Consider the following 27925-nt stretch of genomic DNA (forward strand, 5'->3'; position numbering starts at 1 on the left):
TCGGCCGACGCCCCCGTCCTGTCCAGTCCTGTCGCGTCCTGTCCAGCTGGCCTTTGCGCTTGGTTGGTCGCAGGCCCAGCTTTGGGGACCTTTGACTTACAGGGCTGGGGGCGCCGAAGTTCAGCCGTCCTCTCCCGCAGCCGCGGTCCGAGACAGGCCGACCCGTGAGTAAGACCGCGCACCTTGGGGCACGTCAGCCTTTCAAATCCCTCCATTCGTAGGCTCCTCTCTCCCCCCATACCTGTCCTCTGGGCCTCGGTCCTTTGCCTTCCGCCCAACCTCCCTTCGTTACTTTACTACTGGGAAGGAATCCCACTCTTCTCTGCCTTCTTCCTAGGTTTAGATTCTCCACCCACCCCTGTCTTTGAGCGAGGTCCGTAGCAGTTCCTAGGTACTGCAGGGAAGAAGGTAATTCAATGTCCCAGAGGCCATGTCGCCATCTTCCTTGGCTCCCCAGGCACCCCGAAGTTCCTCTAGGCAGAGGGCGATTGTAGGATTCCCGAGGGATGTGCTGGCTCCACAGTTGCCTCCTGTCTAGGCCGCGGTGATTGTGTTTTTTGTAAGAGGTGGCGGGACTGCAAGTGACTTTATGTGTACAGATGAAGGTAAGGGTGAGAGGTGGACAGGTCTGAGTTGACATGCAAGTGTAAATTACTAACTTGTTCTCTCTTGAAAGAGCAATCTCTCATAAACTCGAAACTGAATATCTGTGTACGTGTCAAATTTTAAATCATTTGTTGATTTTCTTCCAATATTTTCTTATGTTTAACGATTTATTTATGCTAATATTAAATTTAATTTGCATGCTGTATGTTGTCCTCTCCAAGCTATCTTTTCTTGAAGTATTAATGTGGAACCACATGTAAACAAACTGGAAAGCTATTTGATTCAGAACAGTATGTATGTTCTACCTATATTTTTTGAGGGTGTGGGGGTAGGCTTGCACCATCATTGCTCTTTCATACATTCTAACCATCAATAACTTGTTATATTTGCTTTGCATGTTGCTTCTTTGGATGCTGAAGCCTCTCTTGATGGATCTTCTGAGAAAAATTCAGAAATCCTGTTGCCATCGGCAGGAGTTGTGTTCTTATCTAAAAATGATGTCTATTTCCAGCCTTTACCAATTAGCCGTGCAATTTTCAGGAAGTCACTTATATAGGGCTCTTTCCTATCATTTATCCAGGTTTAGGAAAGCCCTACCTGTATTTTGTGTGAAACGAGTGTGATATTATCAGTTTGCAATCTCGTCTCAGGCAGTTTTCAGATTACTTTTTATATCATTGCTACCCTAATGGTTCAGTTATTAGATTAATTATTTTTCTCATCTACCTTTTAAGCTAATGCTTGTAGTTTATGGCTCACAAGAAGGTGGATGACAAGGACCCCACGGATTTAATAGAATAAAAATCATAATAGTTAAAAAAAAAAGGATTTGTTTTTGTTGTATTTCTGTTTAGACTTTGTTTTATGCACTTTTTACCTAATTGAACACATTGCATGTGCAGTTTTTAATCTTTCGCTTAATACTTTTGGAGCCTATATCCTTTTTTTAAGAAACTATGCATAACATATTTTAAATGTTAACTTATGTATAATATACATAAAGATAAATGTAATTGTAAAATTGTCATAATTGTAAAATTTGACAAATTTCCATAAACTGAACACATCTGTGTAATAGGAATTCAGATCAAGACCATCAGTCCAAAGCTCCTTTCTTAAGCTGCCTTTCTCTGCTAGTCGCCATACATAACCACTCTTCTTACTTCTGACATCAAAGATTTGTTTTGCTGAGTTCCTAAACATATTTTAATAGCTCTATAAAATTCTATGATTTGTATCTACTGTAATTCACTTATTTCTACATTGTTAGACATTGATGATGTTTCTAAGTTTTCTTTGCAATAAAAGTATAAGGAACATGTATTTTATCTAGTAACTTTCCCAGGAGTGATGGTCCTCAGTGGAATGGCATAATCATTTCAGAGACTTTTTGTACATATTGCCAATTTGCTTTTGGAAATAGTTAAATCAGTTAATACTCCCACCAGTGGATTGTCTTTTGTTTCACAACTCCCTAGCAAATGTTGAGTATTCTTATTTTCTTTTAAGCTCCATGAAATTGATAGTAAGAAATAGTACGGAAAATAGAATTTTAAGCTCACTTTATCTATTACTTGGCATGATGACTATATTAATAAAAATTGCAACTCAGAATCTTTTAAAATACTAGGCTCTGCATGCTGAGACTATATGACTCTTGACAAGGATTTAGTAACTCAGATGAACAGTTACTGCTTTTCTGTGTGGAATTTTGATCAAGCTACTTTATTTCTGTATTTCTCTGGACTTTAATTTCTACATTTGTAAAATGATGAAATTGGACTTAATTACCTAGTGTAAGACTCTACTAATTATCAGGAATATACAGCTCTGATGTTGGATCAGTTTATAGAATAGGAGAGAATATATACATGAAATTTTATATACATGTGTTTTGCATTAACAAACATATCTTATGTAAAGGAATATATTTTATATGAACGTAAAAACCAGTGCTCTAATATATTGTAGTTTGGGAGATGATAGGTGTATAAACAGGGAAACAGAGCCCTATGGTATGGATTACTGAAGAGGCCATTTAGCCCAGCTTGTAGTTTCAGAGGCAGACTGTGAGTATTAGTTAAATTCCTGGACTTTGAAACTGTGCTTCCTAGTTTTAAATGCTAGGTCTTCTGTGCCTCAGTTTCCTCATCGTTAAAATGGGGATAATATCAGTACCTATCTCTTGGTGGTGTGTGCTTAGGACTTTATGTAGGATTACTCTACATAAAGTCCTAAGCAGCTCCTGGCACATAGCCCCACATACTGGAGGTGATGCCTTGCCAAAGAAGAACATTCTAGGCCAATGTAAGAGCAAGTGCAAGTCTTGGGACTTTGACACATGCAGGGAACTGTAGGTAATCCAGTATTTCTAGAACACAAAATGTGTAGAGGTCAAAGGCAGAGGTGATTCTGAGAGATAAGCAGGGATCAGGTCATGGGGGCCTTGAATGCCTGTTTTGTCCACCACTTTTTTCTCCAGCATCCAACACAATGACTGTCATAAAGTAGGTGTTAAATAAAAACCTTTTGAATGAAAAAGTAATTAGGAGGCTATGCTCTGTCTTTACATGATGCAGAGCCTTTGAAAAATCTTCAAAGAAGTGTGACACGATCATATGTGCGTTGGTATTTTTGTGTAGAATGGAAGAGAGGCAGCTAAGACTGGTCAGTAAAACCAACTAAGAGGCTCTTGAGGAAGAGGACTAGAACAAGAACAATGACTAGTAGTTGTGGACAAGGGGGACCAAAGTTATAAAGTATCAGATGTAGGGAGCAGAAAAGGAGAAGAGATGAAATCATACTAATATACCCTTTTTTCTCTTTTCCATTCTCATCAGTAAGCTCTCATTTTGCTGCTCTCTTACGAATACAAATGCACCGTGTTTCTTTTTCTAGGTCAGTTCTTTTTCCTGTTGGGGATTTTCCATGCTCCATCATGTTGAGGGCTAAAGCTCGGCTTTTTTTGCTTTCACCTCATCACCTGAAGCAGCTGAGAGAGTCACCAGGCTCCAGGCTTACATGGCAGAGATTTCTGCACCAGCAGGAACCGCTTCACCCGGAATGGGCTGCCCTGGCTAAAAAGCAGCTGAAAGGCAAAAACCCAGAAGAACTAATATGGCACACCCCAGAAGGGATCTCCATAAAGCCCTTGTATTCCAGCAGGGATACCAAGGATTTCCCTGAAGAACTTCCAGGAGTGAAGCCATTCACACGTGGACCATATCCTACCATGTACACCTTTAGGCCTTGGACCATCCGCCAGTACGCTGGTTTTAGTACTGTGGAAGAGAGCAACAGGTTCTATAAGGACAATATTAAGGGTGAGATTTTAATGTGAGACTAATATTTATGATCAAATATGTACTTCCTCATCTTGATTTTTTTTTGAAGGGAGGCTGATTAATCTGTAGAGATAAGTCACTTTATAGTTTTGTAGTTAAGACTATACTCTGAAAAAAATGAATGTTTTTCAACTTCCATGGTCAAAAAGATAGATGAGCCAGAATAAGGTGCTAAATCCTTGAAAGCAAGAGATACTTACATGCATATTTTGTGAAAGGAACTAGGTGAAGGGAAGTTGTATGAAGAAAAGAGACATTGACTTTGCCTTTGAGAAGCTTTTAGTTAAAACCATCAGGATAGGAACTGAAAGGAAAAATGGTTTAAGTGATGGCCAAAGAAAGGAATAAACAGTGATAATGTGGTGCAGATATAGTCAGTGCAATCTCGCATTCCTTCTCTGAAAATAATATTAACTACTATTTTTTTCTTTTTGATCTGTGCTAAAACCATAATGTTTGAAAGCTAAACTTGAGGATCTGTAAGTTTGCATTGCCTATGGAGGACCGAACTCATATTTAGTATAGAATATTTTAGTTTTTTGCATGGTTTTCATAATTCTATTTCGCAGAATATTTGAATGGCCAAAACAAGAATAAAAATAAATATGCGCGCATACAAATACTAAAGTATGTTAACTATATATAAACAGCCATATCTTTTAATGAATCTTAAAAATATTTCTATCAAAAATTAAGATTAAAAAAACCCTCAGATGAACATGAGATAAATGAGGTGTTTTGTTCCTTTTATTCTTTATTATAGTGAAGTCTGGAACGTGCTTTGTGCATTTTAGCATATGGGAGACAGCAGACTCTTAGGAAATAAAGTATCAATATCTTTATTTTGTTAATTATTTTTTAATTTTTTTATTGCAATATAGTTGCTTATACTATACAGCAAAGTGAATCAGCTGTACGTATACATATATCCCCTCTTTTGGATTTCCTTCTCATTTAGGTCACCACAGAGCATCAATATCTTTTTTTTTTTTTCATCAATATCTTTATTTAAGTTTGTTTTGAGCATAAAAAATGTTTACTGTAAAAGTATACTGTAATGCAATGAATCAATACTTTTATTAGTGTTAAAGAAAATCAGTTTACTTTGATGCCAGACCTTTTAATTCTACGTTATTTTTCTTTAGCTGGTCAGCAGGGATTATCAGTTGCCTTTGATCTGGCAACACATCGTGGCTATGATTCAGACAACCCTCGAGTTCGTGGTGATGTTGGAATGGCTGGAGTTGCTATTGACACTGTGGAAGATACCAAAATTCTTTTTGATGGAATTCCTTTAGAAAAAATGTCTGTTTCCATGACCATGAATGGAGCAGTTATTCCAGTTCTTGCAACTTTTATAGTAACTGGAGAAGAGCAAGGTGTACCCAAAGAGAAACTTACTGGTACAATCCAAAATGATATACTAAAGGAGTTTATGGTCAGAAATACTTATATTTTTCCTCCAGAGCCATCCATGAAAATTATTGCTGATATCTTCCAATATACAGCACAGGTATCCTTTGTGGTTATTACAGATTTTGCTATAGTTCTTTGAATATAGGAATTTTTATGAAATACCATAACCTAATTTGAATTTGGTAACTGAGTCTGAGTAATAGTTGTAGTACAGAGTCAGGGTGTGGGTTTTGTGTATTGTTGGTTTTTATTTTTTGTTCTTTAAAGTACTAATTTTATGGTCTGTCATTACCTATAGGATTCTGGACAGTAGACACTTACTGTATTTTCTTTATTGTTAAAGTTTTTATTCTTTGATAATTGTTTGAATTAGGGAGGGCTCATCATTTACACTTTTTTATTTCTCTCCAGAGTTCAGATTCAGTCGTGAGTAGACACTGGTGTCAGACAGATGGGGTTTAAGATATCAGCTATATTTCTGTGAAAAAAACTGAATTAGAAGATATCACTTGTATCTGCAACAACAGTGAGGTCCCTAACATTTCACCCCTGAATTAGGTTCATTTTTTCCCATCAGAAAGGTGGGAAGAGAAGGTTTTTGTAGTATCGCTTTATTAGCAGCAGTCCTTCCTTGGGGGAAACATAAAGCTTCTTCATTTCCTCTAAGTAATTCATTTACATTTTTCCCCATCATTCACACTTTACTTTTTGCTGGCAATGCTCTTACCTACCTTAAAATTAGGCCATTATTTCACAGCAAAGAGCAAATCTCTCCTCTACCATCAGACCTTTTTTTCTTTTAATCTCTTTTACGTCTTGTAGTTGGTATTATCTCAGAGCTCTTGCTAGCATTGCCTACTCTCATTTGATCTTTAGCCTTTACACTTTTCAGGTTTATTTCTTTTCATAGATTCCATCTGCCCATATGAATTGTTTTGTATAGAATTATACATTTCTATCACCTTTTTTCAATTTCAAGAGCATATGCGCAGGAGGATTGAGTTGAGCAGTATATGACAAACACACACACACACATACACATACAGGAATAGCAGTAGCTTTACCTAAATAGCAGTCAATTCTCTTTCATCTAAAAGAAGTTGGGAGGTAGACCGTGAGGGTCTTGGTTGTGTGGACGCTCCACAGTCATGAGAATTCCAGTTGCCTTTCACTTGGCTTCTCCTCTATTGTTAGTGTGCCAGCTCATGATTAAGGAAGTAGGAGGGCCGGCCGTGTTTATGTGGGGAGAGGGACCAGCCCCTCTGATTAAAGGTGAACTTCCAGAAGGAACAAACCAAACTTCCACTTATATCTCAGTGGACACACTGAGAGAAGACTGGAAATGTAGAACACGTTGGCACTCTGAATTTATGGTGCAGGTATCACAGGAGGAGAGTGGAGAATGGTTATTGGAGTAGATAGTAGCAGTCTGCTGTTATGTACGTGGGCATTATACCTTGTGAAAGACCCTAATGTCATCTACAAATCCAAAATTGGTTTATAAAATCCTTCATATAAATGATAAAAGTGCCGGTTTCAGATATTGATCAAATATTTATTTGAAGTAAGTGTAAACTTTCATGCTGTTCCTTTGAAAAAAAACTAATTGTGGCAAAATATACATAACTTAAAATGACCATCTTAGTCATTTACAGGTATACAGTTCAGCAGCTTTAAGTACATTCATATTGCTGTGCAACCATCCCCACCATCCCTCTCCAGAATTCTTTTCATCTTTGCAAACCTGAAACTCTGTACCTATTAAATAATAACCTTACATTCTCCCCTCCCTTCAGTCCCTGGCAACCACCATTCTACTTTCTGTTTCTATGAATGCCACTGCTTTTAGTACCTCATATAATTGGAATCATGCAGTATTTGTCTTTTTTGTGTCTGGCTTATTTCACTTAGCATAATGTCCTCCAGATTCATCCATATCATAGCCTGCATCAGAATTTACTTCCTTTTAAAGGCTGAATAATATTCCAACATTCCAGTATTTCTACTGTTCTTAAATTCCGCTATTAAACTCCTCTCAGTAGAGAAGCAACTGTTTCTTTCTTTGCTTTTTATTTGTAACTCCAAATATATTCAGATAGTCTCTCAGTTCCATGTAATTCAGTCCTTTTATTGCTTTTGTGATGAACATTTTTCAAGAGCTCTTGGGTAGTTAGAAATAAAATATTCACAAATGTAAAATACAGATAATCCATACCATACACTAACAACTAACTGTTTTTGAATACTAACTATATGCGGGCATAATACTAAGCTGTTCAGATGAATCATTTCTTTTAATCCTACGACAACTCCATGAGGAAGGTAGAATTATTATCCCTATTTTATACTTTAGGAAACCAGCAGATAACAAGGTTGAGAAGCTTGCCTACAGTCTCCTGGCTAGTTAAGTGATACGACTAGAATTTGAGCACTCTGACTTGAGTCCATGTTCTGAACCCACTGTAATGAGTGTCTGTGATTTAGCATTTATTATTTTATCTTTGGTTAATTCTTGGGATGATAGTCGTTTTTGGTTCTGCAGGTTCTGTGTGATATGTACCTTACCTAACATGACATTTTAAGGGAATAGTGGATTAGTGACTGTGGTAGAAGGAACCTGTCTGAGATATCCTTAGTATTAAGTGTCACAGTAAATCAAACTGAAATCTTTGATTTTTAAGCCATGCATTTGTTTCCTGTTTTGTTTTGATATGTAGTACTAGCAAATGAATCATTTCCTTTTTTTACCCACTGTGTACTTATTCATGTTCAATGACTTCATTCAAATAAGGTAATTAATAACTAGTTAATAATAATTAAGTTTATACATCTTCAGATTCGCCCAAAGATTTGAGGTCTTAGGACCTCTTATGAGGTCAGAGTTATCAGTTTGGAATTCAAGATGTATCATTCAGTTCTTGGGCCAAAGGTTACGTTTCTGACCGTAGCCAGCTAATTTCAAAATTTAACTTTTGGTGCTAAATGATGGTTGGTGATTCTTTTTCACTAGAAAAATAGAACAGGTACAGTCCTTACAGTGATTCATTGAATCAGCCATTTAAATTGGAAAGTGAATTGAATGTGGCTAAATATTAAATATCTTCAGTTAGTATTATGTACTAATTAGTATATCTGAATTGAACATCATTTCAAAGTAGTGGTCTTTTAGAAAGTTGATTTATTTTTTTATTTATAGTTGTATTTTTTTATTATTTTATATAGCATATGCCAAAATTTAATTCAATTTCAATTAGTGGATACCATATGCAGGAAGCAGGGGCTGATGCCATTCTGGAACTGGCCTATACTATAGCAGATGGGTTGGAATACTGTAGAACTGGACTCCAAGCTGGCCTGACAATTGATGAATTTGCACCACGGTGAGTAAGTTAAACTCAAATATTACTTCAACATTGAGAAAGTTCATAGGATCATTTTATCAGTGTATAGAAAAATATATTGATAAAATGAATTTGTATGTATAATATACCGGATTTTTTTATGTTTTATCTGTGTGATAATGAGGGAATAAGCCAATACTGTTTATAATTAAAATTCAGAATTAAATTTGACTGTACTTCTTGGTAAATTAGAGGAATTTTGTCCTCTGCTATTCAAAGAACACAATTAACTGGCACATTTGACAAATAATATTAAAATGTAAATGTAATTTTCAAGACAGATTTGCTTTTGTTCTTTTAGTATTTCAGTTTTAAAATAGAGAAGTCATCTATTATTATAAGTTTAAGGTTACTGAAGTACATATGCTTTGACTTTAATTCCAGTTAAGCTGTTTGAAATTAAAATCTGAGCTTGTTTGTATCTATTAGAATTAATTTCCATTTTATAATGAAATTTTGAACTTAACGTTACTATTTTAGGTTGTCTTTCTTCTGGGGAATTGGGATGAACTTTTATATGGAAATAGCAAAAATGAGAGCTGGGAGAAGACTCTGGGCTCACTTAATAGAGAAAATGTTTAAGCCTAAAAACTCTAAATCTCTTCTTCTAAGAACACATTGTCAGACATCAGGATGGTCACTCACTGAGCAGGTATGTATATCATTTAAAGTATAGAATTTTAATAAAATCACATATTTTCTTCTAAGCAACTTGACATAGTCAAGAAATAGATTTAAGAACTTATCTGCTAATATTTGAAAATCATAATTATTCTGAAGCATAATGCATACTTAATGTTTGTTTTTACACAAATTATAAGTAAATAAAATTGTCTCCCTCTAGTGGTTAGCAATATAAAATCATTTAAATCTTAGCTTACACGTAGGACTGTGTGTATTACTTTTTTAAAAGTAAAAAAGTGTGATAATGATGATGAAGTACAAATTATACTTTAATTAATGTCTTAAATACTTTTAATGGTTAAAATTCTCAACACAAAACTTCCTCATTAAAATTTGATTTTATACATACTTTTTTTTATTATAGTTATGTGTTTCAGTAAGCATGCATGCAAACAAACCATTTAAAAACTATTATCACTTGGGTAATCTATTTAAATTTCATTTTATTTTGCTAAAAAGTTATGTGGTACTGATCTTTTTTAACATGCATTTTCTTTACATATTAAATTATTTTGATACATTAAAAATAATTTATAACTAAAGTTACATTGTTTTTATATATTTAAAAGCAAATAACAACTAATAGTCTCCATATTAAATATGACTTCAGGTACTTATAAATGGAGAAATATAGATTTCAGAGTTGGAAAGAAGTTTAGTAATTGTTTTTGTCTTAACCTCCTCATTTTTATAGTTAAGGAAACTGAAGTTCAGAAAGGTCCAATGACTTGCCCAAATCACAGTTAGGAACAGAATTAACTAGGAGTTGTATTTGCTGTGTCATTGTTCATCTGTTTTATTAATCATTTATTAATAAATCATTGCCAGTTTTTTGTATCTCATTAGGGTAGATACTTCAAGGTATATAATAATTAGGAGATAGTAAATTATGAAATGAAGAGTGTTAATCTAAATAGACAAAGTGTACATTTATGATGCACTTATAGAAGACTATTTAGGCAATACAAAAATAAGCACAACAGATATTTCATGTTTCAGTTGATTATAAGAGGCAGTGTTTTAGTGCCTACATAGGCTAGACACTTTGGCTTTTAATTCTAAGTCTGATTTGTTTACTAATTTGTCTAAATCTATTTGATATTCTGAAGACTAACGCAGATTTTGGCAAAGAAAGTATGCCACTGCTTAATCATGACATCTTTTATAGCTGCAATATATATCAACTGTTGCCTTGGTTTTTTTTGTTGGTTTTTTTCTGCTTTTTACTAAATGCTTTAGGATCCTTACAATAACATCATTCGTACCACAGTAGAAGCAATGGCGGCAGTGTTTGGAGGGACTCAGTCTTTGCACACAAATTCTTTTGATGAAGCCCTGGGTTTGCCAACTGTGAAAAGTGCTCGAATTGCCAGGAACACACAAATCATTATTCAAGAAGAATCTGGGATTCCTAAAGTGGCTGATCCTTGGGGAGGTTCATATATGATGGAATCTCTCACAAATGATGTTTACGATGCTGCCTTAAAGGTCAGTTTTTCTTCTTTGAAACTTTGCTTTCAAGATTTACAGATTTACAGATTTATAAATATTTATAGAGTTTTGAGTTATAAATCAAATCATTTATAGATTTATATCAAGATTTATAAAGTATTTGACAGAAGAGGGGAATTTTAGATTTGTCTTTCATAGTATTTAAAACTGAAACTTAAAAATACATTTGTATTTGTATTAAAGTATTTTAATTCAAAGAGTTAAAAAGGCAACTAATGTTAAAAGACTGTAACAAAAAAGCAGTCCTTTCTCCTCCACTTGCTTGTTTTCCTGCTTCCTTTAGTCAGCTACATCTTTTTGTTTGCTTTTGTCTCCATGTTTTAAAATTACATGTATATACTGTTTGTCCTAATTCAATCAATTTTAGACCTTATCTGTTGCTTTGCTATAATGGTAGCTTAGTGTTTTAGCTGGATCTTGCCCCTTCTTTCCTCTGTCCCATACTACCAATATAATTATGTCTCACTGTAAATCCTTCCTGAAGTCCTCTAAATTTTCATTTGATTTAAACTGGTTTCTTTCTGGACCATTGCTGTCCCTGGACTTCCCTTTGTCATTATTCTGGGAATTCTTTTCCCCTTTGCTATGTTAAATCTGTGTCTTGAATCCTGTCTCTTCGTAATTATCCCTTGTTATTTTGAAGCATGTCTTAAGGGAACTTCCTAAAAATGGTGCAGGGGAGATGAATTATTTGAAACTTTGGATGTTTGAAAATGCCTTTCTTCTACTTTCATATTTAATTGATAGTCTGGGTTTGAAATTTTTCATTTGGGAGTTTGTAGCAAATCTGTAAGCATTCGCCTCCTTTTTATTCTAGCTTCCAGTATTTCTGTTCAGAAATCTGATTCCATTCTCACTCAGGATCTTTCTTTCTGAAAGTTTCAGGATCTCTTCTTTAGTTTTGTGTTGATTTATCTTGGTATGTGTATTTTTTCCTACACTGTGCTGGACCTTTGGTGGACATTTTTCACCTGGCCCCTTTTTCATGTTTTCATAGCTCTGGGAAATTGTCATGTATTACTTCTTTGATAATTTCTTTCCTGTCATTTTTCTGTGGTTTCTCTTTTTAGAACTTGTGGTTATCAGAAAAGGACCTTCCTAAGTGATGTTCTGAGATTCTTATCTGTTCTGTAATGCATCTTTGAGTTTTTTTTCTGGTTTTTTTTGGAGTCATCGACTTTATCTTTCTAGTTAAATACTTAAAAGTTCATGTATCATATTTTTAATTTCCAAGAGTTCATTTTTGTTTTCTAATTTTTTCTGTTGTGTGTCATACTACTTGTTTCATTAATATAGAATCTCTTTCTGAGGATAATTATATTTCTTTAAGTTTTCTTATACTGTATATGTAAGAAATTCTTATATATTTTCTTATATTTCTTAAGTTTCCTGTATTGTCACTGTTTCCTTTGTGTGCCTTTTTTTTTGTAGTCTTATCATTCAGAATGCAGGTTTTTGTATCAGTAAGAATTCTCATCCTTGCTTCTCCCTGTACTTGATGTTTTGTAGTCCATTGTTTCTCTAGTTCAGTAAATTTTGGTTTTCCTGACGGAATGGGAGAGTGGTAGTTGCAAACTCTCAAGTAGTCCCCTTCTTTTTAGCTTCCTAGAAGATTTCTTCTTTCTTGAATTTGTCAGGGGAAAGCCAATTTGACCTTGCTCCTTTCTGCTAAGTCATATCCCATTCCACCGTCTATTTTCTACTGCCTCGTGTATATATGAGGCTGTGATCGAAGGTTTAGATGTTTCTTGATGTCAGTAGAGTTATATCATTACTCTGCTGCTCAAATCAAAAATAAAATGGCATTTTGAAATATATGTTTTAGAGTCTTTATTTATGTAACCATGAAAACTTTATTTATGTAACTAAAAATAAAGATTACAGAATTACTGTTATCTTTAGTTGGCTTCTGAGACTTGAGTGAGAGGTTTTATGTTTTCCAGAATATACTTGTTAGTTTTTTTGTGGTCTTTTTAAGTAATTTTAAACACAGAATGCCTTTCTTTCTTTTTTTAATTGATGTAATTGGCATAGTAACATTGTATTAGTTTAAGGTGTACAGTGTTAAGGATTTAATATTTGTATATATTGTGAAAGGGTTATCTGAATAAGTGTAGTTAGCATCCATTACTACACACTGTTACAGATATTTTTTTCCTGTGATGAGAACTTTTAAGATCTATTTCTTAGCAACTTTCAAATATGTAATACAGCATTATGAACTCTGCAGAATTTCTAATTAATGCTCTTGTTAATTCTTTTCTTATGAAACATTGAATTTACCATTAAAATAGTTTATAATTTTATCAACATTAGTAATTATATAACATAACACATTCATGTGGTTTATTAAAATATTTTCATATTCTCTTTTAGTTTTATTAATCTGTTTTTCTTGTTAGCTCATTAATGAAATTGAAGAGATGGGTGGAATGGCCAAAGCTGTAGCAGAGGGAATACCTAAGCTTCGAATTGAAGAATGTGCTGCCCGAAGACAAGCTAGAATAGATTCTGGTAAGGTAAAGTAGAAAAGTTTATATGTGAAATCTGGTATTTAAAAAAAAAGGTTAATTTCTGATTGAAGATAACATATCTAGTTAGTAAAACAAAAATTAGAGAAAAATGAAACTTGGATAAAATGTTTCTCACGAATCTGTATGTATCTATCTCTGTGTTGGTATTTCTGCATGTCTAGATGCACATGGACAAACACATGTACAGAGTATGTGTGGAGGTTTGCCCATTTGTGTATGTGCATGTCTGTAGGTTGGTATCTCTACATTTTGAAGATGACATTATTGTTGGTCATTGTGCTCTGCTTTGGACTATCCATTTATTTATTCATTCAATCAACCAATACTTTTTTAGTCTTTAGTATTTGAGACTTTGTGCTGTGTCTGGGCATACAACTGTGAACAGGACAGACATGGTCTCTACACCCATTGAGCTTGCATTTTGGTAAGAGAGAGAGAGAAAATGAACAAGTAAACAAACAGACAAAATAATTACAGATAAGTTTTATGAAGAAAATAAGAAAAGAGGTATATCCTGAGGTAGGCATTGGTGGGATGTCTTTAGCTAGAGTAATTATCTGGTAGTTTGAGGCAAAATATATTTATAATGTTAAGGAAGTGTAAATTGTAATTCTTGTTTCTCACTTATAGATTTTTTTTTTAATTTATTTTATTTATTTATTGGCTGCATTGGGTCTTCATTGCTGCACACGGGCCTTCCCCAGTTGCTGAGAGCGGGGGTGACTCTTTATTGTGGTGCGTGGGCTTCTTATTATAGTGGCTTCTCTTGTTGTGGAGCATGGGCCCTAGGCACGTGGGCTTCAATAGTTGCAGCACATGGGCTCAGTAGTTGTGGCTCACAGGCTCCAGAGCACAGGCTCAACAGTTGTGGCGCACGGGCTCAGCTGCTCCGCGGCACGTGGAATCTTCCCAGAGCAGGGCTCGAACCCGTGTCCCCTGCATTGGCAGGCAGACTCCCCACCACTGCGCCACCTAGGAAGTCCCTCACTTATAGATTTTAAAGATATTTTTTGTTTAAATGTGATTGGCTGTAAGAGAATTCAGGAAAATATTAGAAAAGCTATTGCATGTTTTTCGTCTATCTTATAAATCCTAGTTGATAACTGCTACTACAGTTTTAATTTTGTAGTGTTAGAAAAGAGTTTATCAGAAACTCTGGGAAAGCATGTAATTTGAGAGAATAATAAAATATAGTTTGGGAGAATAATATAGTTTCCTTCCCTTTCAGAGTTTCTGTTATATACCTGTCTTTTCTCCTCCTATCCCCATTCCATATTGGTATTTACGGATCTATATTGAAATTTCATTGAGTAAGAATATTACTTAAAAATATCAGACTTTTAAGGAAAATATGTAGTAATCAGAGCATTCCTGTTAGACAATTTTTGGTGAATGTAATTATATATTATTTTCCTCTTGAAAATTAACAGGTTCTGAAGTAATTGTTGGAGTAAATAAGTACCAGTTGGAAAAAGAAGAATCTGTAGAAGTTCTGGCAATTGATAATACTTCAGTGCGTAACAAGCAGATTGAAAAACTTAAGAAGGTAATAACAGCTATTGTGGGAAGACATTCTGGAACCTTTTTGAAACATTGAAAATGTTGAAGTGTGTGGGCCGAGCGATGGGATTCAGAATGTCCTGCTTGAGCAGTGGAGGAGCTGAGGGTGCAGGGCGTGGAGACTAATATCACCCTGTTTGGTCCTGAGGGATGGCTGGTTAGCCAAAGACGGGTAAGATTCCTCAGAGGAGGAACAACCTAAGACAGGCACAGCCGCAGAGGGGCCAACAGGGGTGGTGCATAGAGCCTTCCTTATATCACCGTGTTTGGCCCTGGAGGATGACTGGTTAGCCAGAGACGGGTAAGATTCCTCAAGGGAGGAACAACCTAAGACAGGCACAGTCGCAGAGGGGCCAACACGGGTGGGGCACAGACCCTTAATCCTTCTGAGAGAGGTCTCCTTCCCCCAGGGCTGCTTTGCTCTCCACACCCAGCTCAAACCCATGCCATGCCCAGCTCAAATCCACACCCAGCTCAAATCCACACCCTGCTCAAATCAGGACCCAGGAGGCAAACAAAGATCATTGCCCCCAGTCATGTGAGGCCTTTGATTGTTTATGGGATTAACCTGGGAGTGTCAGACCCTTAGGCTATGCCGAGAACTCAATAAAAGCAACGTGGGATCAATCAGCGAGGCTCTTGATCCTAGAGGTCTTGAGTCCCCCGGTCCCATCTTTCTCTTCAGTCTGTGTCTGTGTGTTCTTCAAGCTTGCGGCACCCGTCACTCACCTCGAGTCGCCGAGTTGATCCCGGCAAGCTATCATATTTTGAGTGCTGTCTGTGTGCTGGGCACTGTCCAGGCCCTCACGCTATCTTGCTTCATTGTTACAGCAACCGCACGAGGTGTGTTATTTCCCAACATTTTAAAGGTAAGGGAACTAAAGATAAGGGAGATTGAGAAACTTGCCTGGGATAAGTAATTAGGCATCCAAGACTCAAATCTCTAAGTCTGTTGACACCAGATACTTGTGTGTTTAATCATGATATCTGCCTCTGTGAAACTTATATGTTCTTATTAAAAACCACACCATAATAATGATGCCTCCTATAATTTACAAATTTGAAGTAAGGCTTAGATGATTATATAACTCACTCAAAGTTAAAAACAAAATTAAGTTCAGAGTCCATATTTGAATCCAGGTCTTCTGACTGTGATTTATTTCCATGTTCCTGATACTACTATGAAAAAATCATTTGCTTTCAATTAAAAAAAAATTCAGATATATTTGAATAGTGCTTTAGTAAGATACAGTTTAGAATGAAAGATATTTAGATTGAAACTAGAGTACTATTTTAACTATTTATTTCCAGTTTCTCAGTGAGATGAATCAAAGTAAATGAAATACTAAAACAGATAAAACATATTAATTCTTATTGCTGTAACCTATGTATTTCTATTGTATGAAGCTACTTTGGTCTCTTAATCACTGGCTTTAGTAATTACTGCTGTTTCTAAGGCAGGAAAGTTGAAATTCCTTAGTCATTTTCTCTGTTTACTTTCCGTATGATTGGTTAAGATAGGACATTTTTCCCCCTTAGTTCAAATGTTCTTTAAGAGTATAATAGACTTCGTCCAGTTAGACTGTATGTGTCACTTTCATCTTGCATTTGTTTTTTCTATTAGAGTTAATGGCAGATGTTTAATGATATTATTTCCTTTTTCACCCTCAATCAGGTGATGATGACTCCTCGCCCACACTTCTGTCATTTTTTAAAGGGCCTTATTTAGGATGTAGCATTATATTTCCAGTGATCACAAAAGTCTCAATATTTATTATTTTTGAAAAACTCCTTTTTTCCTCTCTTGTACTTAAACTCTCCTAAAGTCACAGGTTGAGGGCATCCAGTTACCATAAATGATGATATACCTTATTTTGGGTAAGAGTGAGAAATTCAGTAATGATAATGGGTTGGAGTTCTTCCTTGCCTTTAATATAAATTTTCTAACCCACCTCTGTTTATAGATATGATATAATTTTGCTGGCATATTAAGCAGTATCACATATTAGACTCTTACAGGTGGTGAAAACTTGTAAAAAGTTGGATTTTAGGTAACTTTGTTTAGGCAGGTTGTTGGCAGAGCAGAATAGAGCTAGAACCTGAGGGAAAACAATTTTGACTACACTTTTCATTGTCTTTCTCTCTCTTTTGCAGTATTTCTCATTGTCTCTCTCTCTTTTTCTCTTGGGATTATTTTTAAATGGAAATAATAGTGATATACATACATATTATTACCAATACATTATTAATTAGCTAAGGGAAACTTAAAATATAACTAAAATATTCCCTAAGTTGTAACCTATTAAGTAGCATGTACTACTTGGGAGGGTCAGCACTATTATTTATTATTGCCTTGCTTGTTTCTGAATTCTCAGTGTTAAACAGAATTTAGTATTATTTTAGGAAGTCCTTAAATGTTGAGGGAATGAATAAGTGGAATGAATATCAAATGTAGGATACATAGTATTCTCTTTTTTTCCTTTCGTTTTTAAAGTTAGGATTATGGAACCATTTCCATATAATATAAATAAGAGTATAATCTAATCTCTGTTTTATTCTCTAATCACATAAATGGTCCCTTTCCTTACCCTTTCCTGTAAGGTCAAATCCAGCAGGGATCAAGCTCTGGCCGAACGGTGTCTCGCTGCCCTGACTGCATGTGCTGCCAGTGGGGATGGGAATATTCTCGCTCTTGCAGTCGATGCAACTCGTGCGAGGTAAGGATATGTAAGTTTGGAGATTTCCAAATACTGAAAGTTGACCAGTTTAGATTTTCAGAGTGTACCTAAATAAAAGGCTGATTCTGTAAACCATGCGAGCCTAAAAGAAAATATTGGAAACCAAAATAAAATTAATTCTTGTTTTTCTTAAACATCTGTGCATTTAAAACATTGATACATTTTGAATGGAATGTATTAATACTTGTGTATTTCCCTGTGACTTAAGACATTTGAAGCTATTGTAACAAACCTGTGTCACTGGTTGCAGGTTGAAGTTTGATGCACGTTCAAAGATAGGGAGACGTCTATACTTCCTTTGTTATGCTGTGTCCCCAATGTCCTTCTCTTTATTTTTAGAACACAAAACATGTTTTCCTACTTCTCAGAGTCTCTGCATTTAGCATTTCATGTTTTAGACGCTTTTGCCTCTTAAGTTCCCTTGAGTTTCTCTTTCTCATCTTTAGCGCTTAGTTCAAAAGTTGTGTCTTCATACCTTCAATATCTTTAAAACAGCTTTCCCAAACACCTCATTCTATTTTGCCTATTTTAATGTCTTCATAGTACTTACTACCATATGAAATTATCTTATTAATTAATTTGTTTGTTAGTATATTATCTGTATCCCCTGACTAGATGAGAAATTCTGCAAGAACAAGTATTTTTTTTTTTTTTTTGTCTTATTTATCACTGTATCTCTAGCACTTACCAGTGTTTGGCCCATATCAGGCACTCAAGACATGTTGAATGAATTAATAAACAAATGGAATATGCTAAAAGATTTACTTCTTTTTTTTTTTTTATAAATTTATTTATTTTATTGGCTGTGTTGGGTCTTTTTTGCTGTGCGCGGGCTTTCTTTTTAGTTGCAGTGAGTGGGGGCTACTCTTTGCTGTGGTATGCAGGCTCCTCATTGCTGTGACTTCTCTTGTTGTGGAGCACAGGCTCTAGGCACGTGAGCTTCAGTAGTTGCAGCACAAGGGCTCAGTAGTTGTGGCTCAGGGCTCTAAAGCTCAGGCTCAGTAGTTGTGGCGCACGGGCTTAGTTGCTCCGCGGCATGTGGGATCTTCCTGGAGCAGGGATCGAACCCGAGTCCCCTGCATTGGCAGGCGGATTCTCAACCACTGCACCACGAGGGAAGCCCTAAAAGATTTATTTCTTATTAAAAAATATCAGTGGGAATATTGCTTTTTGCCCATTTATATTGTTAAGCAGTGAATTATGCAATAACCTTTAGATGCTTGTCTATTAATAGTTTTTAGGTCATTCGGTCATTTTTCACTTGACAAATGTTGAAAGAAGATCACTTTGTATAAAGGCATCCAGAATCATTTTTTTTCATAAGTATTCTGAGGAAAGATGCTATCATGAATGCACTAAAAAGCATTCAGATTTAAGTTTTTGATAGCCTATTTTTGACTTGGGTAATAAAATATGTCTAATTATATTGAATGTTAAGTTAAATAAATATTTTCATCCCAAATAATGATGTTAACAGAACCTCCATGTAATATTTTAGATGTACAGTTGGAGAAATCACAGATGCCATGAAAAAGGTATTTGGTGAACATAAAGCTAATGATCGTATGGTGAGTGGAGCCTATCGCCAGGAATTTGGAGAAAGTAAAGAGATATCATTTGCTACCAACAGGTAATATATGAGATTTCTTAAACCAGAATGTCATTTTTTCTGTTAACCCAATCCCCGTGAATCTACAGTGGGCTTAATTTTCTCACATACCACTGGAAAATATTTGACTTGTACTTTTCTCTTAATCTGTAGCTTTACTGAAGTAATATTTTGAACTTTCACCATAGTCCCCTTTAGGAGTTTCTCATTTCAAGTAAATATTTGTTGAACTAACATGAATATTGCTTCATATCCTCCAGGTACTTAGATTTCAATCTCCTTATGACAGTACACTTTCATATTTTCTTAAATTTTATTTATGTTGTTTAATTGCTCAAATAATTATAAAATCTTACTTTTCCTATTTGAAAGTAAATATTTGGTTGCCATCTATGCATAAATCAAAATCAGTCATCACTGAACTGACAGTAAATAACACTGTTAAATGTGATTTGGAGATATGAATTAATAAATAAATTGATCTTGCTTCTGAAGTGTGAGTAGTAGCTTCTTGATGATTGGCTTTCTCAACTTCTGTAATAAATTTTCCACGAAAAATTTTATGTCACTACTTATATATGAGGTAAATATCAAAACAGTCAAGGTGAAAGTCATCAAAATGGAAACTTTTTTTTCTTTTAACAAAGATAAATTTGTTTCTTAGTGCTTTTTCATCTGGCATGTAAATTTATTGATTTAAGCAAGTATTTTGATTATACCTTATCATAAGATACTACATTGAGGTTGCCTTGAGGGAGTTCACACTTGTGAAGAGTAAGTGAGATATGAACAGTTCAAAACAGCTAGTGAGTAACGTATGTGTACAAATAATTCTGAGGGCATTTTTTAGTTTATATTTAAATATTTCTGCATATTGTGCTCTGGGGACTGTGTTAAGAAGTTGTAAAGTTGTTATTTTCTCATCTTGCTTCACTATGGCGTTCTCAGTGTTATGGGCTTACAGTCTGGGCCATCACTCAGATTCCTGCTAAGAGGGGAGATGGTAAACATACTCAGGCTTTAATGGAGTTCTTTTTTCTAAAAATATTTATTTATTTATTTATTTATTTATTTGGTTGGTTGTGCTGGGTCTTAGTTGCAGCAGGTGGGCTCCTTAGTTGCGGCTCCAGAGCTCCTTAGTTGTGGCATGTGAATTCTTAGTTGCAGCATGCATATGGGATCTAGTCCCTGACCAGGGATTGGGAGCGTGGAGTCTTAACCACTATGCCACCAGGGAAGTCCCTTTGATGGAGTTCTTAATGTAAAACAGAGATATCAACAAAATACAAGTAAACAGATTAGGTGTTTTTAAATAAACTTGAAAGATTTACTGCAAATAAATTGTAGTTTTATATCTTACCTTTGGACAATTAATATATAAATGTTGTATTTTTAAATGTTCCTTAGGGTTCAGAAATTTATGGAACGTGAAGGTCGCAGACCTCGTCTTCTTGTGGCAAAAATGGGACAAGATGGACATGACAGAGGAGCAAAAGTTATTGCTACAGGATTTGCTGATCTTGGTTTTGATGTGGATATTGGTCCTCTTTTTCAGGTATTGAAAATTGTTGGGAGGAATTTCAACTACTATTGTTACATACTGCAGATAGGTCAACTGGAATGAAGACTAAAGAGTTTTCATTGCATTTTCACCAGGAAAGAAGTAAACCTTACTGAAGAGGCCCAGCCTTAACAGAGTTTCCCTAAGAGTTTTCCCGTTTGGGATTTTAAAATATTACTCTAGAGAGACTGGAAGAAATTGTTACTATAAAGGGTTAGCCCAGGTTTTTGGAGATATGTCCTTGAACTGTGTTAGTAGATAAATATGTAAATGTATTTAGAGTCTTAGGCATTTGAGGTGGGTTTTATTAAGAATCTCAAATATATTTCAGACTAAATAAATTGTATACACTTTATTTAGATTGCTTTCAGTCTTCTAAGTTGAATACTTTCCCATTTTACTTTTTTACTTACATTTTGCTATCCTTTTGCTTTAGTTTGTTTGTTTTAAATAGTGATCAAATTGTAGTGCAGTTTCAATATTTAGTGGTTAGCTTTTGGGAAATATTTTTTCATAAAATAAAAGAGTTTTAAAAAATTGTTGTCAGCCATTGACACCTAAAGGAATTTTTCAAATAACTGAAAGTTCATTTCCCTACTATATACCATCCATAAAAATATAATTTGTCTTTTAGTACCACCAACTTTGTTAACATAATTCTGCACCATTTAAAAAAAAAGTACTTGTGGCTGAAGGTGCAATCATACAGTTCTCTGATGACTGATTTAATCAAAATTAGATGTGATGTTTTTAAAATTGCAACATTTGCTAACTTAAAATACAGTTTAATTTATATAAACATAAGGCATGGAACTGAATTGTTTAAATGGACTTTGAACCTAATAAATTTTGGTAGCACAGATGATATGAATAACAAATCATGCTTAAACATCTTATCTCGAAGAAATCAATATCAGGAATATGCACATTTTTTTAAAGATTTTTAATTTCGTGTCTTAATGTTGTTCAGACTCAGAGTTTTACTAATATGCTATGTGACTTACTAGAGATCCTCTCAATGTGGCTCCATTCTGAGTGTAGAATCTTTTGTTTCTGTACTAAAATTATGACCCTCCCAGGACAGGGAGGGTGGGAGGGAGTCGTGGGAGGGAGGGGATATGGGGATATATGTATAAATACAGCTAATTCACTGTGATGTACCTCAAAAGCTGGTACAAGAGTGTAAAGCAATTATATTCCAATAAAGAGCTTAAAAAAAAAAAAAGAAAATTATGACCCTCAAAATCTTGCCAAACTCAGAAAGTTTACAGATTTTGATAGTATTTTTAGTGCTTATAATTGTGCAGTGGCTTCTCAGGTGGCTTTACCCTTCCCAGTTGTCTCAATTTTCATTATATTTACAATGAGAAACTTGTAGGTACTTTTTATATGAAATGATTTATATACATATGTACATTATCAAAGCAATGTCACAGACTTAACTACAGAGCAGATATGATCTTTAGTAACTCGATTCATAACTGAATGTTTGAAAACATCCTTTATGATTCTATATCCCAGTGGTTAAATCAGTTAATAAATGAGAAACATGCCCTCCTTGGTACCATCCCCTCCCTTGTTTATGCACTTGCCTGGGTGGTGTAGCCCCTTAACTAGTTTCTACAGTTCCCATGTTGTTTTGGTCCATATATTACTGTTATTTCCCTGTTTCCATGGGAGAACGAGGTCCTGGAGCTTCCTCGTCCACCGTCTTCTTCTTTCCCATTCTATTTTAAAACCTAAGGCTCACTTTTTCATGTTGCGTTTTATGTTCAGTCTCGTACTTCTGTATAGATCCTATCACATGTTGCCTCTCCGTAAATGTTAATAATGAAGAGAGCAGATGTATTTTCAAAAAACTATAATGAAGAGATAATATATTTTGCCTATATTCCTACTTTGTCTTGAAGATTTTGGGGGGAACTATATTTTAGTGTAACTTCAATTGTTTGTAGTGCTAGAAGCAGATACAGCCTTGGTGTTTATTATTTTAATTGGACAAGTTGGTATTTGAGAATGATGAAACGTGAAGTTCTATTCATTTCAAGATTTTGAGTGAGGAAAATCTTGGAATGTTAACACTTTCGAAACACTTCTCAGGATAAGTAATGATGTGTCCCCTTACTTTCTGCTTGTTCAGACTCCCCGGGAAGTGGCCCAGCAGGCTGTGGATGCGGATGTGCACGCTGTGGGTGTGAGCACCCTCGCTGCGGGGCACAAGACCCTAGTTCCAGAGCTCATCAAGGAGCTTAACGCCCTAGGACGGCCAGATGTTCTCGTCATGTGTGGGGGGGTGATACCACCACAGGTAGTGTTTATCTCCTACGTATTCTAGTACCGTGCTGGGACTCCTGAGTAGCTTATACGTAGTTCTTTAATTTACTATATATTTTCTCTAAAAATTTGTTGCAGATATAGAGCCAAATTATTTCCTAGGGCATTTACTAAGTAAATTCTACAAAAGTGGTCAATGTTGTTTTGTATTCAGGCTATATGATAATTCAATATGCATAATTTAATTTAATAATATATAAGGCTTCCATGGAGAGCTGCCACCCTACTAACTACTCACCCAAATAGAGATCTATCTTCTTTATATTTAATAAGCTATGACGGAGAAGGAACAGGATCAAAGTAATCAAATCTCACAACTGGAATAGAGAAGAATGGTGAACACAGTGACTATATCAGCCCCTCTGCAGGGACAGAGTAAGCACCCCTTGCTCTGGCAGGGGAGCCAGTCCTTTAGTCAGTCAGTCAGTAGCACTTCTGTTGTTTTAGAGACACTGCCTTGTCCGTTTCCTCCAGGTCCCCGTCCTTAAATGTTGCTCTAACCCAGCACTGTATCAATCACATGGTCCTGTAAAAGCCTCTTTTTTCATGAAACTAATTTGATTGGGGTATAGTTTTCTTAGAACCCAAAGTACATAATTTAGACATAAATGGAGTCAGCCTGCCTCAGAATTATTGGCTGAATGGGGAGGAGGTGGGTTCTTGAACAAAAATGTGGATCCTCTTAGGAAAGGAGAAATGGATCCTTGGTAAAAAATAGTGTCAATTAATTTATTAAGGGGGCAAGGACACCTTCCTTATATGACCTTACTGATCAGTTAAAATAGTTAAGATATAAATTGGGTCTATTTCTAATCCAGGTTTTAATTATATCAAATTTTCTTTTTTTACTGAGAATGAAAAAAGTATTGTTATAAGACCTGTACATGAGATTGCTAAGTAAGTGATTCATACATACTACAAAGGCCCCACCACTGTATAGCGAGAATCTGTCAGTGAAATGTGACTTTGTGCCCATGTCTACAATTTTTTTCCCTCCATTACAACTCAGGAAATAAAATAATGAATTTATACACTACTTATGAAATGAGAAAATACATATGTATGAGGTTGTGAGATTGGTGATAATGTGGGGCTGGCAACCAAGCTGTGTATTACTTCTTTCTAACAACACGATACTTAAGGTGGTATAGTCAACACAGCACTGCTTTTGTTAGCACATTTGCCTCTTATTTTCATAAATATAGTTTATTATTTGGGAATATAAAGGGCTTTTATTCTTTATTGCTGCCTGTCTATAGAACACTTTTATTTGTATTGCAGTTTTCAAGTCTGTAATACCTAAGCTCTTGGGCATGATATTAAAATTTAAGAACCAAAATAATTAGGCAGCACAAAATACTGGCATTGAAATATGAATTGAGAAGAAATGCAGGCTTGTTATGTTAAGTGAGCTGACTTTTTAAGAAATATATTTCGTAGAAGTCTCTGTATATTTAAATTACCTAGAACATCTGTGTTTGCCATACTTTTTCCCCCATGAGTTTAAAGACTAAGGATCATTTTCTGTAATGACACACTTGTGTGTTAATATTGGTATCCTTTATAGTATAATTATATCAGTTAACACCCATGTATTTTTCTCCGTTTTCAGTAAATATATAAAATGTTGCTATTATTCAACTGGAAGTCTCTTAGATTTTAAATAAGAAAACACTAACATATGACAGTTAATCAGAATGATTTAGCCATTGCCATTACGGAGCTTATAGCAGTAAGACATGTTCAGTGCCACTGCAGAATTATGGTATTACAAGGAAATGATAGAGACAGAAAAGAAGTTGCTGGGGGATCATTAGCATGACCATGTAATATATCATCCAGTGTGATCACTTTTGGGAATGAAAATGGGTATTCCTAAAAAGGGTGCTGCAGAAACAACATGATAAAAAATGTGCAGAGTATCTGCATAGACATTTTTTCAGACAGCAAATGGTCCACAGGTACATGAAAAGATGCTCAACATCACTAATTATCAAAGAAGTGCAAATCAAAACCACCATGAGATATCACCTCATACCTGTTAGAATGGCTGTTATCAAAAAGACAAGAAATAACAAGTGTTCGAGGCTATGTAGAAAAGGGAACCTTTGTGCACTGTTGGTAGGAATGTAAACTGGTGCAGTCACTATGATAAACAGTACAGAGATTTCTCAAAAAGTTAAAAATAGAACTACATATGATCCAGTACTGGATATTTATCTGAAGAAAACGAAAACAGTAACTTGAAAAGATATATGCACCCCCGTGTTCATAGCAGCATTATTTACAATAGTAGAGACATGGAAACAAGCTAAGTGTCCATCAGTGGGTCACACACACACACACACAGGAATATTATTCAGCCATTAAAAAAAAGAGAGAGAGAAATCTTGCCATTTATGGCAGTATGGGTGGACCTTGGGGGCATTATGCTAAGTGAGATAAGTGAGACAGAGAAACACCACATGATCTTACTTATATGTGGAAGAACAGATTGGTGGTTGCCAGAGGCAGGGGTAGAGGGCAGGTGAAATGGGTGAAGAGGGCCAAAAGGTACAAACTTTCAGTTATAAAATAAATAAGTCCTGGGAACATATGTACAGTCTGTTGACCATAGTTAATAGTACTGTATTGCATATTTAAAAGTTACTAAGATAGTAGGAGGTAACTAAGTAAGAAATTTAGAGACTAAGGACATAGTACTAAGTAAGACAGTTACTAAGAGCTCAGTGTGTTACAGAGTTTTAAGTAAATCTTAAAAGTTCTAAACTCACATGTGCACACACACAAAATTTTCTATTTATGGTGACAGATGTTAACTAGACCTACTGTGGTGACCATCTTGCAATATATACACATATTGAATCATTATGTTGTACACCTGAAACTAATATTATATGTCAATTATACCTCAATAATAATGTTTAAAACAAGACTCATGGGGAAAAAATGGTGTTGCAACAATAAGCACAAACCAGAATGTGCTGAAAATATGATCACCCTAGTGGATGAGGATCCGGGCTTTAAAGCATGTCCTAGACTTGATATTATAGCTACAAATATTCTGGTGCTAAAACAGTCTAAAGCCTGGAGCAGTATTTGTGCCCTGGGAATCTTTTCACTGAAACTTTGTGTTTAAAATAAACTAACAAAGAGCAGCAGCAACAAAAGAGAATTTAAAAAAAATGACTTAATTTTCATTTATGGAAAATCTAATTCCATCACGAAGCCAAATTCCAAGTACCACCATTCACTAGCTGCAGACAGAATACCTTGGAGGAAATAAACAGCCTTGTAAATCCAAAGCTATAATGTGATACTAAGTTGAACACAAATAATGATAAGTAACAGAAATTTAGGTGAGAGAAAATTATGGTTTAGGGTTTCAGAAGTTCTCAATTGGTGGACCATACAGCTTCCCGCCACAAGCAACACACTGGGGCATTTGGAAAATGGGCAGGATGTCTTTTGTTCTTTCAATGTTTTGGAGTGTAAGGGTGGTGCTAGTGGCAGTTCCAGTCAAGGAGGAATTTTTCAGCTGCAAATGCCTAACAGTGTACCAGATGAGAAAGTTTGGGGCATTGGGGATAAAGGAGAAAGGACAGCATTCATTGTTCTTTTGTTTCATTTTCTTGAAATTAGAAATATTGTCTTTTCTATTAATTAAACAAATTCTTTCAACAGGATTATGAATTTCTATTTGAAGTTGGTGTTTCCAATGTATTTGGTCCGGGGACTCGAATTCCAAAGGCTGCTGTTCAAGTGCTTGATGATATTGAGAAGTGTTTGGAAAAGAAGCAACAATCTATATAATCTTGTTTTTGTTTTAGCTTTTTTCTAAACTATTCTTTCAATAAAAGATCAAAGCAGAGAGTATAGCCATGTCTTCAAATTATTCAGCACCTCATATGTGCTTTCCTGAAAGTTTTACATTAAAATACTTGATTTAAAAGAATGTTGTCCTGCTATAAGGGTGTATGTATAGCTTCACATTAATTTAAAAAATTAAAAAAATATTACCCTTAAAAACTCTCTATAGCAATGCTCAATACTTTATCAGAAACTCTAGACAAAGGTATTATTTTTTAAAATTGTGATTTATTTGAAATATTTCTCATAAATCTATATATTTTCTCTTTTAAGAATTAAACGATGCCTAAAAAAATCTTGACTAGTTCCATTCTGTAATTTAACTTTATATTGACTTGAGTACCAGAGGATATAATCCATATATGAATAAAATAGTTATCTTGGAAAAAACAGTGGGAGTGTTTATGTAGGGAATATATTGTGATTATATTGGTCCTCAGCCAAATTCTACCAGAATTACTTTGATAAGACTACCAAATATAAAATAGCTAGCTAGTGGGAAGCTGCTGCATCACACAGGGAGATCAACTCGATGGGTGATGACTTAGGGGGGTGGGATAGGGAAGGTGGGAAGGAGTCACGGGAGGGAGGGGATATGGGGATATATGTACAAATACAGCTGACTCGTTTTGTTGTACAGCAGAAACCGGCACAACAATGTAAAGCAATTATAGTCCAATAAAGAGCTAAAAAAACCAAAAACAAAACAGTATTAAGTCAGACCCAAAGTTGGAATGGGGGGGAAGGTGACAGAAT

The 27925-nt window shown here is 35.2% G+C and overlaps 1 protein-coding gene across 2 annotated transcripts; it reads left to right on the forward strand.

The window, feature by feature from the left end:
* The first annotated feature begins 18 nt into the window (after positions 1–18).
* MMUT (methylmalonyl-CoA mutase) lies at positions 19–27248 on the forward strand. Of its 2 annotated transcripts, none has more exons than XM_057699395.1 (13): positions 19–164; positions 3505–3929; positions 5096–5463; positions 8589–8746; positions 9248–9419; positions 10691–10939; positions 13366–13477; positions 14928–15043; positions 17659–17774; positions 19294–19425; positions 20812–20959; positions 23106–23273; positions 26984–27248. In XM_057699395.1, the coding sequence occupies exons 2-13, from the start codon at positions 3545–3547 to the stop codon at positions 27110–27112; spliced, it is 2253 nt and encodes a 750-aa protein (XP_057555378.1). In that variant the 5' UTR covers positions 19–164; positions 3505–3544; the 3' UTR covers positions 27113–27248. The 2 variants fall into 2 exon arrangements, with proteins under 2 accessions (XP_057555378.1, XP_057555379.1); XM_057699396.1 differs by having other exon boundaries at positions 28–168.
* The last annotated feature ends 677 nt before the right edge of the window (positions 27249–27925 follow it).

Source organism: Hippopotamus amphibius, chromosome 11 (assembly GCF_030028045.1).
Source record: "Hippopotamus amphibius kiboko isolate mHipAmp2 chromosome 11, mHipAmp2.hap2, whole genome shotgun sequence".
Lineage (NCBI taxonomy): Eukaryota > Metazoa > Chordata > Mammalia > Artiodactyla > Hippopotamidae > Hippopotamus > Hippopotamus amphibius.

Excerpts from the sequence above, each read along its gene's own strand:
- MMUT (XM_057699395.1), top strand. The coding sequence starts at position 3,545 with ATGTTGAGGGCTAAAGCTCGGCTTTTTTTGCTTTCACCTCATCACCTG. Across the intron at positions 5,464-8,588 it reads TCTTCCAATATACAGCACAG|CATATGCCAAAATTTAATTC; the intron begins GTATCCTTTGTG and ends TATTTTATATAG. Across the intron at positions 20,960-23,105 it reads ATATTGGTCCTCTTTTTCAG|ACTCCCCGGGAAGTGGCCCA; the intron begins GTATTGAAAATT and ends CTGCTTGTTCAG.